The sequence below is a fragment of the Chionomys nivalis genome, chromosome 7, assembly GCF_950005125.1.
Source record: "Chionomys nivalis chromosome 7, mChiNiv1.1, whole genome shotgun sequence".
Lineage (NCBI taxonomy): Eukaryota > Metazoa > Chordata > Mammalia > Rodentia > Cricetidae > Chionomys > Chionomys nivalis.
Genome location: NC_080092.1, coordinates 31883559 through 31895970, shown reverse-complemented (window position 1 = coordinate 31895970; position 12412 = coordinate 31883559). Strand labels below are relative to the sequence as shown.

The window sequence follows — 12412 nt, the reverse complement described above, 5'->3', positions numbered from 1 at the left end:
TGTAGATCCTCAGCTCCTGCTCCAAGAATAAAGGTAAAAACAGCCAAAATAGAGCCATCTCTCTTTTTTTTAATGTTTGTTTATTATGTATACAATATTCTGCCTGTGTGTATGCCTGCAGGCCAGAAGAGGGCACCAGACCCCATTACAGATGGTTGTGAGCCACCATATGGTTGCTGGGAATTGAACTCAGGACCTTTGGAAGAGCAAGCAATGCTCTTTTTTTTTTTTTTTTTTGGTTTTTCGAGACAGGGTTTCTCTGTGGCTTTGGAGCCTGTCCTGGAACTAGCTCTGTAGACCAGGCTGGTCTCGAACTCACAGAGATCCGCCTGCCTCTGCCTCCCAAGTGCTGGGATTGCAAGCAATGCTCTTAACCTGTGAGCCATCTCTCCAGCCCCTAGAGCCATCTCTTCGGAAAACATTTTTAAGGTAAGCTAACAAACCAAGAAGATTCAGTTTGATATTTCATTTATTTATTTATTTTTTACTTTTTTCCCCATAGAGGAAGGTGAAGGTCCCTGCTTTAGGTCTTTTATAATAACCAGAGTTTAGTCCCCCGCAGTCACATCAGGCAGCACACCTGCAACTCGTTAGCTCCAGCTCCTGGGACATTTGCTGCCCTCTTCTGGTCTCCAAGAGCAACTGCATGCATGTGCATACACACAACTAGGCACAGGCGCACACACACATACATATAGTTTTTTGAAACATGTAGTGTGCTTTTTGTGCAGTTTCACATGTTTTTCTTTTTAGAGAAAAGGGCAGTTCTGACCCAAAGCTTCAGAGCAGCAGAGAGAAGCGCTGAGATAAGGGCTGTGCATACAGCTTGGGTCCCTTTTCTAGCAGCTCAGTTTCTGTCCCACACTTCAAACCAAACACATCTGGTTCCTGGGTGTATTTTTGTTCCATTCTTTATTTTTTTAAAGATAGTTTTCTTTCAATATCAAAATGAAAATTTTAAAATCTTCTTCAAGTATAAATGTACTAAATTTCTCACTTAAAGAGTACATTTCCTGGCGCTGGAGAGATGGCTCAGAGGATAAGAGGCTGCTCTTCCAGAGGTCCTGAGTTCAATTCCCAGCAACCACATGATGGCTCATAACCATTTGTAATGAGATCTGGTGCCCTCTTCTGTCCCACAGGGATACATGCAGGCAGAATATTGTATATATAATAAATAAATAAATCTTTAAAAAAAAAAGTACATTTCCCAACCTAAATGCCCCTCGACCTGAGGATGGATAAGGAAAATGTGGTACATTTACACAATGGAGTACTACACGGCTGAAAAAAATAATGACATTTTGAAATTTGCAGGCAAATGGATGGATCTAGAAAACATCATATTGAGTGAGGTAACCCAGCCCCAGAAAGAGAAATATCATATGTACTCACTCATAAGTGACTTTTAGATATAGAGCAAAGAAAACCCAGCCTACAATTCACAATCCCAGAGAACCTAGACAACAAAGAGGACCCTAAGAGAGACATACATAGATCTAATCTACATGGGAAGTAGAAAAAGACAAGATTTCCTAAGTAAATTGGGAACATGGGGATCATGGGAGAGGGTAAAAGGGAAGGGAAGAGGAAGGGAGGGGAACAGAAAAATATATATAGCTCAACAAAACAATTTTTTTAAAAAAGTATATTTCCAAGGTTTTTAGTCTTACTCAGTTTGTACAACCACTGTCACGACTTATATTTAGGTGAGCCTTAGCTCACATTAATTTTTCAGTGAACAATAAGAAAGTTCCCTGGGTTGTATGCCAAAATTCCATTCAAGAAAAGGACATGTAGCCGGGCGGTGGTGGCGCACGCCTTTAATCCCAGCACTCGGGAGGCAGAGACAGGTGGATCTCTGTGAGTTCGAGATCAGCCTGGTCTACAAGAGCTAGTTCCAGGACAGGCTCCAAAATCACAGAGAAACCCTGTCTCAAATACCAAAAAAAAACCCCCAAAAAAAAAAAACAAAAAAAAAAGAAAAGAAAAAGAAAAGAAAAGGACATGTAATTATCTGGGACCATCAGAGAAGATGAAGCCGCTCGATACAGTAATCTTCCTTATCTGAAATTTTGATTTCTGGGGTTTCACCCACCAGCCTTGGTCTGAAAGCCATAGCTAGAAAATTTTGATAAATAAGTAATTCATAAGTTTGGAATTGCACACCATTCTCACAAGAGGAAATAGGCTCCTAGCTAGTATGTGAACTACTCCGATTGTTCAGGGTATCCACGCTGCATGACCCAAGGCCTTAGCATCTGTCTGCATTGTGAGAGTGAGTATCAGAGAATCTCAGTACCAGATGCTATCAAAGCTTCACAGGGTCAGGTAATGAATGAAGTCCCACAGCATCACATTTGTGTTTAAGTAATGTTTGTTCTATTTTAAAAAAGCCCCAAGTGCAAGAGTGGTGACAGCAACAAATGATAGCCCAGTGAGGTGCTCTTACATCCTTCCTTGTAAGGGAAAAGGGGAAAGTTCTTGATTGAATAAGAGAAGGAAAATCATATGCTGGGGTTGCTAAGATCAACAATAAAAAGGAATATTCTACCTGGGAACCTGTGAAAGAAAAAGAAATGTGTGTTCTTCAGTTGTCTCTGCTGGAACTGCACATTTACAACCACAGACCACAGTAAAGTTGATGGACAAGACACAGCTTCAGGCTGTGTGTGTGTGTGTAGTGTGTGTGTTATGCATGAGTGTACATACTGGTGTGAGAGTATACAGAGGCTAGAGCAAGACCCTAGATATCTTCCTCTATTTTATTAGCATTGAGACAGAGATTCTAGAAGCTCACCACTTAGGCTAGGCTGCCAGGGAGCTCTGGGGGATCCATGCCCCCACTCCCCAATGGTGGGGTCACACGCACACATAGCCATGCCCAGCTTTTTGTGTGAGTGCTAAAGATTCAAACTCAGCTCCTCATGCCTACCAGGCCATCTTCTCAGACACCGGAGTCTTTCAAACTGCATTTTCCCAGCGCCCTGTGTTCCAGAATTGTACCTACACCCTTAAGTGGACTTGATATTCAATGCAGATAACATTAAGGACTAGAAAGGTGACTATCACCAAGAGTTGAAAATATTTTAAACAGAAGGGTGGGTTCTAGGGGTCCGATTTTTCCACAAGATACTTAGTTAATATTTGGTGGAGTGCAAAATATCATGAATGTTGATATGTTGAGTCTTGACTACTTCTACATACCTATAAATTTTATATATCTATAAATATAAACAAAGTTTTTAAAAAGTCTTTAAGTCTGGATTATTTGGGGGCAGGAAGCATCTGGGTTCTGCTCTCCCATCCTTTCCTGCTGCCTCTCTTCTTCCAGCCACACTCCACTTCTGAACACTCATCTAGCACGTACGTTTTCGCGTAGCACTGAAGATCTGTAAGGGCTTGGGGGAAGGGACACATTAGAGCTCCTGGTGGGATATTAAAATGTCCTTGTCCTCAGGACCACCAGCTGTGTTGACACCCAGCCAGGAGCTTGGCAGGCAGTTGAAGCACAGTTTGGGAGCTGACTGCTGCGGAGCAAGCTGCCAAAGAGGGTTTGCAAGGCCTTTGCACAAGAAACATAGATCCTCTCATTTTCATCATGAAATATCTACTCAGCGACTTCCCTGTACAGCTAATCTTCCCGGCCAGTTGGGTTAGCACAAAACTGAACAGAAATGAATAAAATTGTATACATACTGCTAATTATTAATCACACCACTTTTTTTTTTAAGATCATAAAGTAGAAGGAAAAAAAAGCTGCCTTCCCAGGAATTTCTCTTGTCAGAATTGCCTCTTGAAATCCACCAGCCTATCTGCAAAATAAAGTGATGACGAAAACGCAGCTTTTTTAAACAGAGAAGATCAGTTTGGCAATGAGTCAAATTAAGTTCACGCCACCTCTTTAGAAGGCAATTTGGTAGTCGTGTGAAATGAAAAGCGAACACGTGTCAGGATAAGAGCTATTTCGGTTCTAGAAACACACCCCACAGACATCTTCGCAGAAGCGTATGTGTACTCAGAGGAGGTTAGCAGCTCGGGCTCGTGTGTGACCTCCACAGACTGGAGACACTGCAGGTGCACAGAGCAACAGGCTCACGAAGCAGCAGGCGCATGGAGCAAGCAGGAACAAGGCAGGCAGAGCCTTCTACAGAGAACACGATGGGGTTTGGCACTCTTTCAGAGAACAATCCAATCTCCATGATGTAGGAAAGGAAAAAAGAATCTTGTAGAACATGAGCAAATTATGGGGTGTGATTCTAAGCCAAGTAGAGAGGTCTTTCCTCTGTGTTTGTAAGATGATGGGATCAGGATGTCCAGGGGATACCAAAGTTCAAGTGTTCAAGTCCTTGTTAGATAAAAGGGTGGAACTGTATATAATCTGCCCATGCGCGTCCCTATACCACCCCCTCCCTTTCTTTTCTCCCATCCCTCTCACAGAGCCTCAAGCATACTAGGCAAGCACTTCACTCACCACTGAGCTAGAGTCTCAATCCTAGAAAGCATCTAAAATGAAAATCTCAGCTGGGAAGCAGTGGTGCATGCCTTTAATCTGCACTGGGGGGGGGGGCAGAGGCAGTCAGATCTCTATGAGTTCAAGGCCAGCCTGGTCTATAAAGCAAGTTCTAGGACCGCCGAGACTCCATAGAGAAACTCTGTCTTGAAAAACCAAAGAGGAAACAAATCTCCAAGGCCAGCAAGATGGTTCAGCTGGTAAAGGTGCCGGCCACCAAGCCTGATGACCTGTGTTCAATCCTAAGAGCTCACATGACAGAAAAAAAGAACTGGCCTCCACGTGAGCACCGTGGCATAAGCATGCTCGTATACATACACACAAGATGCATATAAAATAAATAAATGTTTAAAATAAGTTAAAGTGAGAAAGAAAAAGTATCCCCCATGTCATCATAAGGGGGACATCTCAGCCAAGGACTAAAGGTTGACAAGGATGTTTGGGCCATGGCGAATGTGTCACAGCCTCGGTTAATCCTGGTTTCCTGTGGGAACTGCTATGCCAGGAAGGAGGGCCGAGACTCTTAAGAGCAGATTCAGTAATGCAGAGACACCTGGGATTTTTGGCCAAAGCCCTGCTCGGCTCCCAGAGATCACTGCTACTTTGGGTGGCTTCAAGCCTCCCCTTGGGTCAGTCATAGCACATCCCTTCCCTTCCAACGTTGCAGTTTCCAGTCTCCTACTCCCTTCCTGTCTCTCTACCTCTTCCTGAGCTGACCTGTCCAGTCTCCTACTCCCTTCTGTCTCTCCACCTCCTCCTGAGCTGACCTGACCTCATTGTGGCTTTCATGCCATGATCACCCGGAAGAACAGTAGCCATAAGAGGGTGGAAAGAACCCAAACTCAACTCCCCATCAGATCCACAAAAAACAGCCGTAGGGTCACGACATCCTCTCCCTCCGTTTTCCTGGCTATGGGCTGAAGGCCATAGTCAGGGCCAAATAAATGCCCATCTCTCACCCCATCTCTGCCCTGTGCACTCTGGGTGGCCCTGACAAGCCACCGAACCCCTGCAACTTGACTTTATTGGTGAAGCAGGGGTGATGGCAGCATCTGCTTAGCCGGGAAATTATGACAGTTCGGAATGTCTTTGTCAAGCCCTCAGAACCCAGTTCGCCACATAACAAGTGTCCATTTGAATAAATGTGACAAGGAGCATCCCACTCCAAGGCAGTGAAAATGCAGGGCATTCCTGCAGTACACAATCAGCCCTCAAGAGGGCACTGCCAAACAAAGTCAGGGTGTGGGGAACACTGTCACTCTTCCTTCTCGTGACCCTCTGTCTGGGAAAAGGATGGCTAAACCAAATGTGTGATCTGGCTATGATTTGGGCAAAGTTTAATCCAACTCATAAACATATCTCTAGTCTTTGGAGCCCTGTCACTGTTAGGACAGATGAGCCTTACAGAGTGGGGTGAAAGAGGTCATAGAGGAATAGGGGTCCCCAGAGCTGTGATTGGTAGGACTGAGGGCGGGTTGAGTGGGGACATGCTTCTTGTTCAACTGGGGGAGACATCTCCAAGGGCTGGCTCTTTACAAAAGTGGCTTCTATCCACTCTGTACCAGCTAGTGGGGTCCCCTGAGGTTCCCCATGGGGTTTACTGAGTTCTATAGGCCATAGGACTATTTGTTTCATACACTTGCTTCCTCGCCCTTACGCTTGTCTCTCCACTACATATAATCTTTTACATTCTACTATATACAATCACATCTACATTAGCATCCCCACCACATAAAACCCATGTTAGGTGCACAATAAACAGTTGCTGAATGAATGGATGCATGCATAAATAAATGGACGCAGATAACCAAAGATAAGTGGCCATGGAGCGAGGCCTGAGACAGCTATACTAAGCCAGGCGAAGGTGGGTCTGTTTATTAGCCACCATCTCCTCTCTGCACAGGTTTGAGAGATCACTCAGGGACTCAGGCTCCACAGAAGTCACGCAAACAAGGGCCCCTAAAGTTTAGAGCTCAGCCTCCAAGTGACAGATAATGACAATAACCAGTTCAGGGAAGCAACTTCCTCTGAGCACTGGGCCAGCTCTGAACACTTCAACTTGATCTACAGTCCCTTGAGTGGTTGGGGTAAGGTGGGAGTCTAAAGAATGAGGGGAAATAGTTTCAAAGATGGGTTAGACCAATTAATTGATGTATAAATGACAATTCCTGCTGCCTCCTTAAAAAGAGGAGAGTAAAAGCGGGTGCACCATGGAATATGTGGTCCCACTGTGCGTCCTTCCAGAACAGTGAGTGCTTCTGAAGACCTGGCCATGGACTCTGAATGGACCCAGCACTCGCTGCTCTAGCAGAGGATGGAGTTCAGTTCCCAGCACCCACAACAGGCAGCTTTTAAATGCCCTGTAACTCTAGCTCAGGTATCTGGTGTCCTCTGGTCTCCACAGGAGCATATACAGACACACACACACAGACACACACTTACATTCTTGTTGTTCCAGCTCTTGGGGGGCGCGGAGGCAGAGGATTAGAAGTTCAAAGTCAGCAGGGTGGTGCTGGTGGTGGTGGTGCTGGCACAAGCCTTTAATCCCAGCACTCTGGGAGGCAGAGGTAGGCCTATCTCTGAGTTCAAAGCCAGCCTGGTCAATGCGAATTCCAGGACAGCCAGAGCTACACAAAGAAACTCTGTCTCAAAAAACAAAAATAAACAAGGTTCAAGGCCTTCTTTAATTCTATAACAAGTTTAGGCCAGCCTGGGCTACATGAGATTGCCGTGTGTGTGTGTGTGTGTGTGTGTGTGTGTGCTGTTTCCTAATGTCATGACACACAATTTGCCAATTTTTCTGGATCTGGGAAAGCCTAGGTAAGGAAGACTAACCCATGGAGGAGCACAAGATAGGAAGGCACAGAGACTGGGGCAGCTAGCATGTAGAGAATCCTGCTCTGTGAACAATGGCTGAATTAAAATCCTCTATCCCAGGTTTGGAGAAATGGCTCAGTGGTTAAGGGTGCACATGGCTCTTCAAAAGCCTCAAGCTCAGGTCCCAAATGAGTGCCAACATCAGTCCTAGAGGCATGTGTAGGTGTGTTGTGACTGCCCTAATGGCTTTTAGGAACCAGCTAGCTGTTTTGTTTTCCCAGTTACTCATTCAGGGACTTCCCATGACCCTCACCTGAAACTAGCTGTGGTAGGAGTATGTAAACCTTAGAAACCAACAAACCAGGGGCTGAAGAGATGGCTCAGTGGATAAGAGTGAGTACTGTCTAAAACTCTGGCTCCAGAGAAGTAGACACTCTCTTTTGGCCTCTGTGGGCATCTACACTCACATAAGCATAACCCCAGCACACATTATAAATAATTAATTTTTAATGGCAAACCAGAAGACAATATATACCACTGCATCATTGGGTCTCTCTTATGCCCACTTTCACCAGTAAGGCTTGGAGTAAGATTAAGCCAAGCAACTGACCCCAGGGTCTGTCTATATCTTTATCAACTCCAATTCTCAAAAGACATTGCCTCCTTCTGAAGAATTCAGTTAGGAACTGAAATGCCATAAGGAAGAAATGAGTGTCAAAGCCGACTCGATTTTGGATGTTGGATGTTTTCTAACCCCCTGGACAGACACCACCCAAGCTACTGACACAGAATATCTGTCCTCCAGCTGAGTGTAGTCCTCATACACTGGACAATTCTCCCCAAGAGCTTTCTATACACAAACAGACACACTCTGTGTGCTTGCATGCATGCACGAGTACAATTCTGGACAAATCTGGAGAAATAAAACCATGGTTGCTTCTCTTAGGGACATCATGAACAGGAAGAGTGTGTACCATGCGGAGGGCCAGAGATGCTGTGAATGCTTCATTTTGTGGCACAGCAGTTAACTTCTAAACAAATGCGGAAATCTGTTTGGTCCAACTAGGTATGTGGCATGATGCCCGTGAAGCTGGGGTGTTTAAACAATCCTTCGCTCACCTTCTGACAGTCAGGGGTCCAGTCTGAGAGCACTGGACCAGGGTACTCGGGTGTATGGAAGCTTAGGAAACTTGTTTATGGACCTCTGCATTAGGCCCTCAAGGGCTAGACTTGAACATCCAGGATTCCAAGCATTCAAACAGCTTGGGGACGGTATGTGGGAAACAATGTATCTACAGCAAAATAAATAATTGCCCTGGAAGGTATCAGCCCCTAACCTCCCGCATCTGCTGAGATTGCATTATGTGAAGAAAGTCTCCACAGATGAGAGTAAAAGGATCTCAGGCTACCTCAGATAATCTGAGAGGTCCCCAAAGAATCACAAGTCCTTTTAAGAGGGAGGCAGAGGGAGATTGACCACGGAAAGCAAGGAGGCCACGTGACCATGAGACGTAGAACGGAGGGCTGCTGTGCCCCTAGCCTGGCATGCCTGCGAGCCCCTCTTTGCAGCACCCACATTTGAGTCTGAAGGGACCTCTCTGGCCTCTCCTTCCTCTTTGGCAGTTAGCTCTCTGGACCTCTATGCTGTGCTGGGGCACTAAGTTGCTGGGGACCAACAGGTAGCTCCTGGATGCCTGGATGTCTCAGTGACAGCTCGTGCCTATCATCTAAGAGACCACCAGAGTGCCATTTAGAAATATGGACCCAAGGTTGGGTGTAGCCTATGCCTGAGGGTATCCTCTCTGTGTCATTTGCTCCTGTTGTGGCCAGGGACTGGACTACAGAAGGATGACCATTTTCTTCACCTGTTCCTTCTTAGAATGGGGGGGGGGGTGGCACGGCCACGGCCGTATGACTTTTAGAACCGCAGAGTCTAGAGAACGCAGAACGTCTCCACAAGCAATCACTCATGGTGATTGCATGAAGAAAGCCAACAGAGCACAAGCAACTCTCCGATGTCAATCAAACCGTTGCATGTGGTACCTGCGATAGTTAGGTTTAATAGTGGGATCTTTCTAGAACCACCTGAGAAGGGACTCTCAATGACCGTCTGTCTAGATTAAGTTGCTTATAATAGAGTCTTTTTTTTTTTTTTTTTAAACTTGGATTAGTCTAGGTGGGAAGACTCACCCTGAATGGAGGTGGGACCATTTCATGGGCTGGGTGCTGGGAAAAAAGTGCATTTGTTCATTGCCCGCTCTCTGCTCATGACTGGGGATTTAATCTCTCTAGCTGCCTCCTGTTCCTGCAACCTGGATTCCCCCACAGTGATGGATGGCAACTTGGAATAAGGCCTTTCTCCCTTAAGTTGCTTTTGTTGGGATATTTTCTCTGAGCAACCGGAAGTATTTAAGGGTCAGTTCTGCTAAACTCTCAACACACTGAAGGTTTTTGAGTGTATCTGTTTATGGGGATAGGATCCTTTTGGGCCCCAGCTTTTTGTCGCCAGAGCTTGGTCATCAGGTGGCTGGTAAGGACAAGCCTTTGTTCTAGACCCAAGAAACCCCCGAGGTTGCAGGTGTGGCCCAGGGAAGTGAAATGACCTGAAAGTTCTTGTACCAACTCACTAGGCCTCAGTTTCCCCAAATGTAGAGGAAAACTGATGCGATATTTGTTGTGTCCTTGTGCCGAAAGCACAATCGCTACTATCTGTAAAATTCGCTAATTTACAAAAGAAAACAACCATAGAAGGACAAACACACAAGTCCACACAGACCACGAGAACCCAGACCAGTGTGTTCATTTCTGGGCACCTGTGCTGCAAGCTCTGAACCTGGGACAAAGGGAGCCTGCTAAGTGACAGAGAACACTAAAAACACAGTACGTTTTGTCTTTAGTCAGGATGTTACAGGACCCCTGGCTGAAGGCAGGGGGCTGGGATCTAAGCAAGGATGAGGCCTTCTAGCCTAGCACATCTATTTCCCTGGAGTCTGGTTCTGAATTTCTGAATAGAAGCTCAGCTGGGCCAAGGCTTCTCCTTATCCTAGACATCTTTGGTGACCTCAAGGCACTTTTCCTACTCAGTCACAAATCAATACCAAAGTCTAGAAAGGTTATAGGTTGGTTCTAACCCCAAATCTGATCTCTTCCAAAGAGCTGGAGGAGGCAGTCATCCAGAACTTGGAAAGACACGAGAAAGGCAGATGTTACGGGAAAGCAATGTGGAAGGCTCAGGTGGTTGGTGGTGGAAACCGGGGCCATCTGAGGACCAGCAAGGAAAGCCAAATAGTTCAAATACTTTGAGGTTCTTACATAAGTTTAACTCTAAGGCCACCCCTGGCTAGAGACCTGCAAGGGGCTCGAACCTGGGGGGGCTTTGAATCGGATAAAACTTTCATCTTTATTTCATTTGTGTCCATAAATGCCCGAGGCAATCTTACACACATATTGCCAAGAATACCTGGGAGTCCTAAGATTCTGTCTGCTGGTCCAAGAGTTTTTAAGCTGACCCGGCTTTCCCTGGACAAGGCTGCATCTCAAGGCCTCCTGCATGCTCCCTGGTCAGTGGTTCCTCTTGCCTGATCCCCTGGCTCATGAAACAAGGCCTGTATAGACCTTGGCTATAGACTCACCCACTGGCACACCCCACCCCGCAAGCCCTCAGCAAAGTCAGAGGCGCCTTTCATGGCTTCAAAAGTTCCACCAGGTTCTCCAGCCGCAGGGGGCTGGAGTGGGTAACAGAATCCTACTCAAGGAGGAAAAAAAGCACAGTGACCTTTTGTCCCAGAAGTTCCCGGCTTTCCCGGCCAGCCAGCCAGCGGAGGCGGCCCAGTCAGCCAGGAGGGTAAGGAATTGCAGATGTGCGCCCAAGGCGGCCGCCCTCCCTTCTGCTCCCAAAGCAAAGCCCCGAGGACACCTCGGCGTCGCCTGGGGCTGCGCCTCTATCCGGTCCAGGGCTCCCTTTCCTAGCTTCGGGTCAAGGCTCAGGGGAGTTATTGTCTCTCGCGTCTCCCACAGCCCTTTCCAGCCAAGCTTCACCACAGGACCCACACTTCTGGGGACAGGAGAAGGTTGGTTCATTTAGGGTCACCAGAAAGACGCGCAAACCCTCCCGAGAGCACCAGAGCTGCTCCGGGCGCCCCGGGGCGGGCTGCTGACACCGCACAGGTGAAGTCACTTGTCCTCGGTAGGCGCGGCGGACTGAGACTCCGACCACCACTTCGCGCCGAGGATGATGCTTAAGATTGCTCGTGGCGGCCTTTGTGGGTCAAGTGAAATAGGAGTCCTCCCAACACATGAGGAGGAAACACCTCGGTGTTGCGGGGAACCAAGCCGGGGACCCGCCCCGTTGCTTCTACTCTGTGGTCCTGGCTTGGGTCTTCTCACACCGAGTTTAGACGCCCACCCTCCTCACGCCCCCCATGTCCCCGAGACGTCATTCCGGGGCCGGACGCAGGGAAGACAGGCCTGACTAATGAAAGCTCCACGATCGCCCACCCGCAACAGGACCCTGTGTCTGGCTCTCTGGCCTGCACTCACCGCACATGGTGGCTGCCGAACGCTCCAGACACTCAGACGACTCCTCTGTGCCTCGCGCTCCCTGGCTCAGGCTCACGCCGCTCGGCCTCCTGCCCTTATAGCCAGCCACTAGCCCTCAGAGAGGGGTGGCGCTGGGCGGGGCCTCATGCCGCCTGCTTGCCCCTCATTGGTGGTCCCCTGGTTGTCGTGACAACGGCGGCCCCCCCTTCAAGACTCAAGGAAAGGAGTGAGGGGCGGCTCCCAAGGGCCAGTCCCTACTGTATGGTGGGGGAGGAAGGCCAATCGGCGGCAAACACCTTGAGTTCAGACTTTAAGTCAGACATATTAGACCAGAAACCTTAGCCTGGAGTACGGGTCGTTCTGTGCCTCAGTTTCCTCTTTTGAAAACTATGAAAACAATAGAACGTACCTCTCAGTTCCTCCTCCTGAGGTTAAAGACAGTCCGGGTATGCACAAAGCACGGTCTCTCTCTCTCTCTCTCTCTCTCTCTCTCTCTCTCTCTCTCTCTCTCTCTCTCTCTCTCTCTCTCTCTCTCTCTCTCTC

At 47.4% G+C, this 12412-nt stretch overlaps 1 protein-coding gene across 1 annotated transcript in view; it reads right to left on the bottom strand.

Annotated features, from left to right (window-relative positions):
- Gfpt2 (glutamine-fructose-6-phosphate transaminase 2) overlaps positions 1 to 11969 on the bottom strand; it is a 46351-nt gene extending 34382 nt beyond the window's left edge. Inside the window, exon 1 of the mRNA XM_057774717.1 lies at positions 11870 to 11969. Within this exon, the coding sequence (XP_057630700.1) occupies positions 11870 to 11876 (7 nt within the window). The 5' untranslated portion in view covers positions 11877 to 11969. The remainder of the gene's footprint in view (positions 1 to 11869) is intronic.
- Positions 11970 to 12412: the final 443 nt, after the last annotated feature.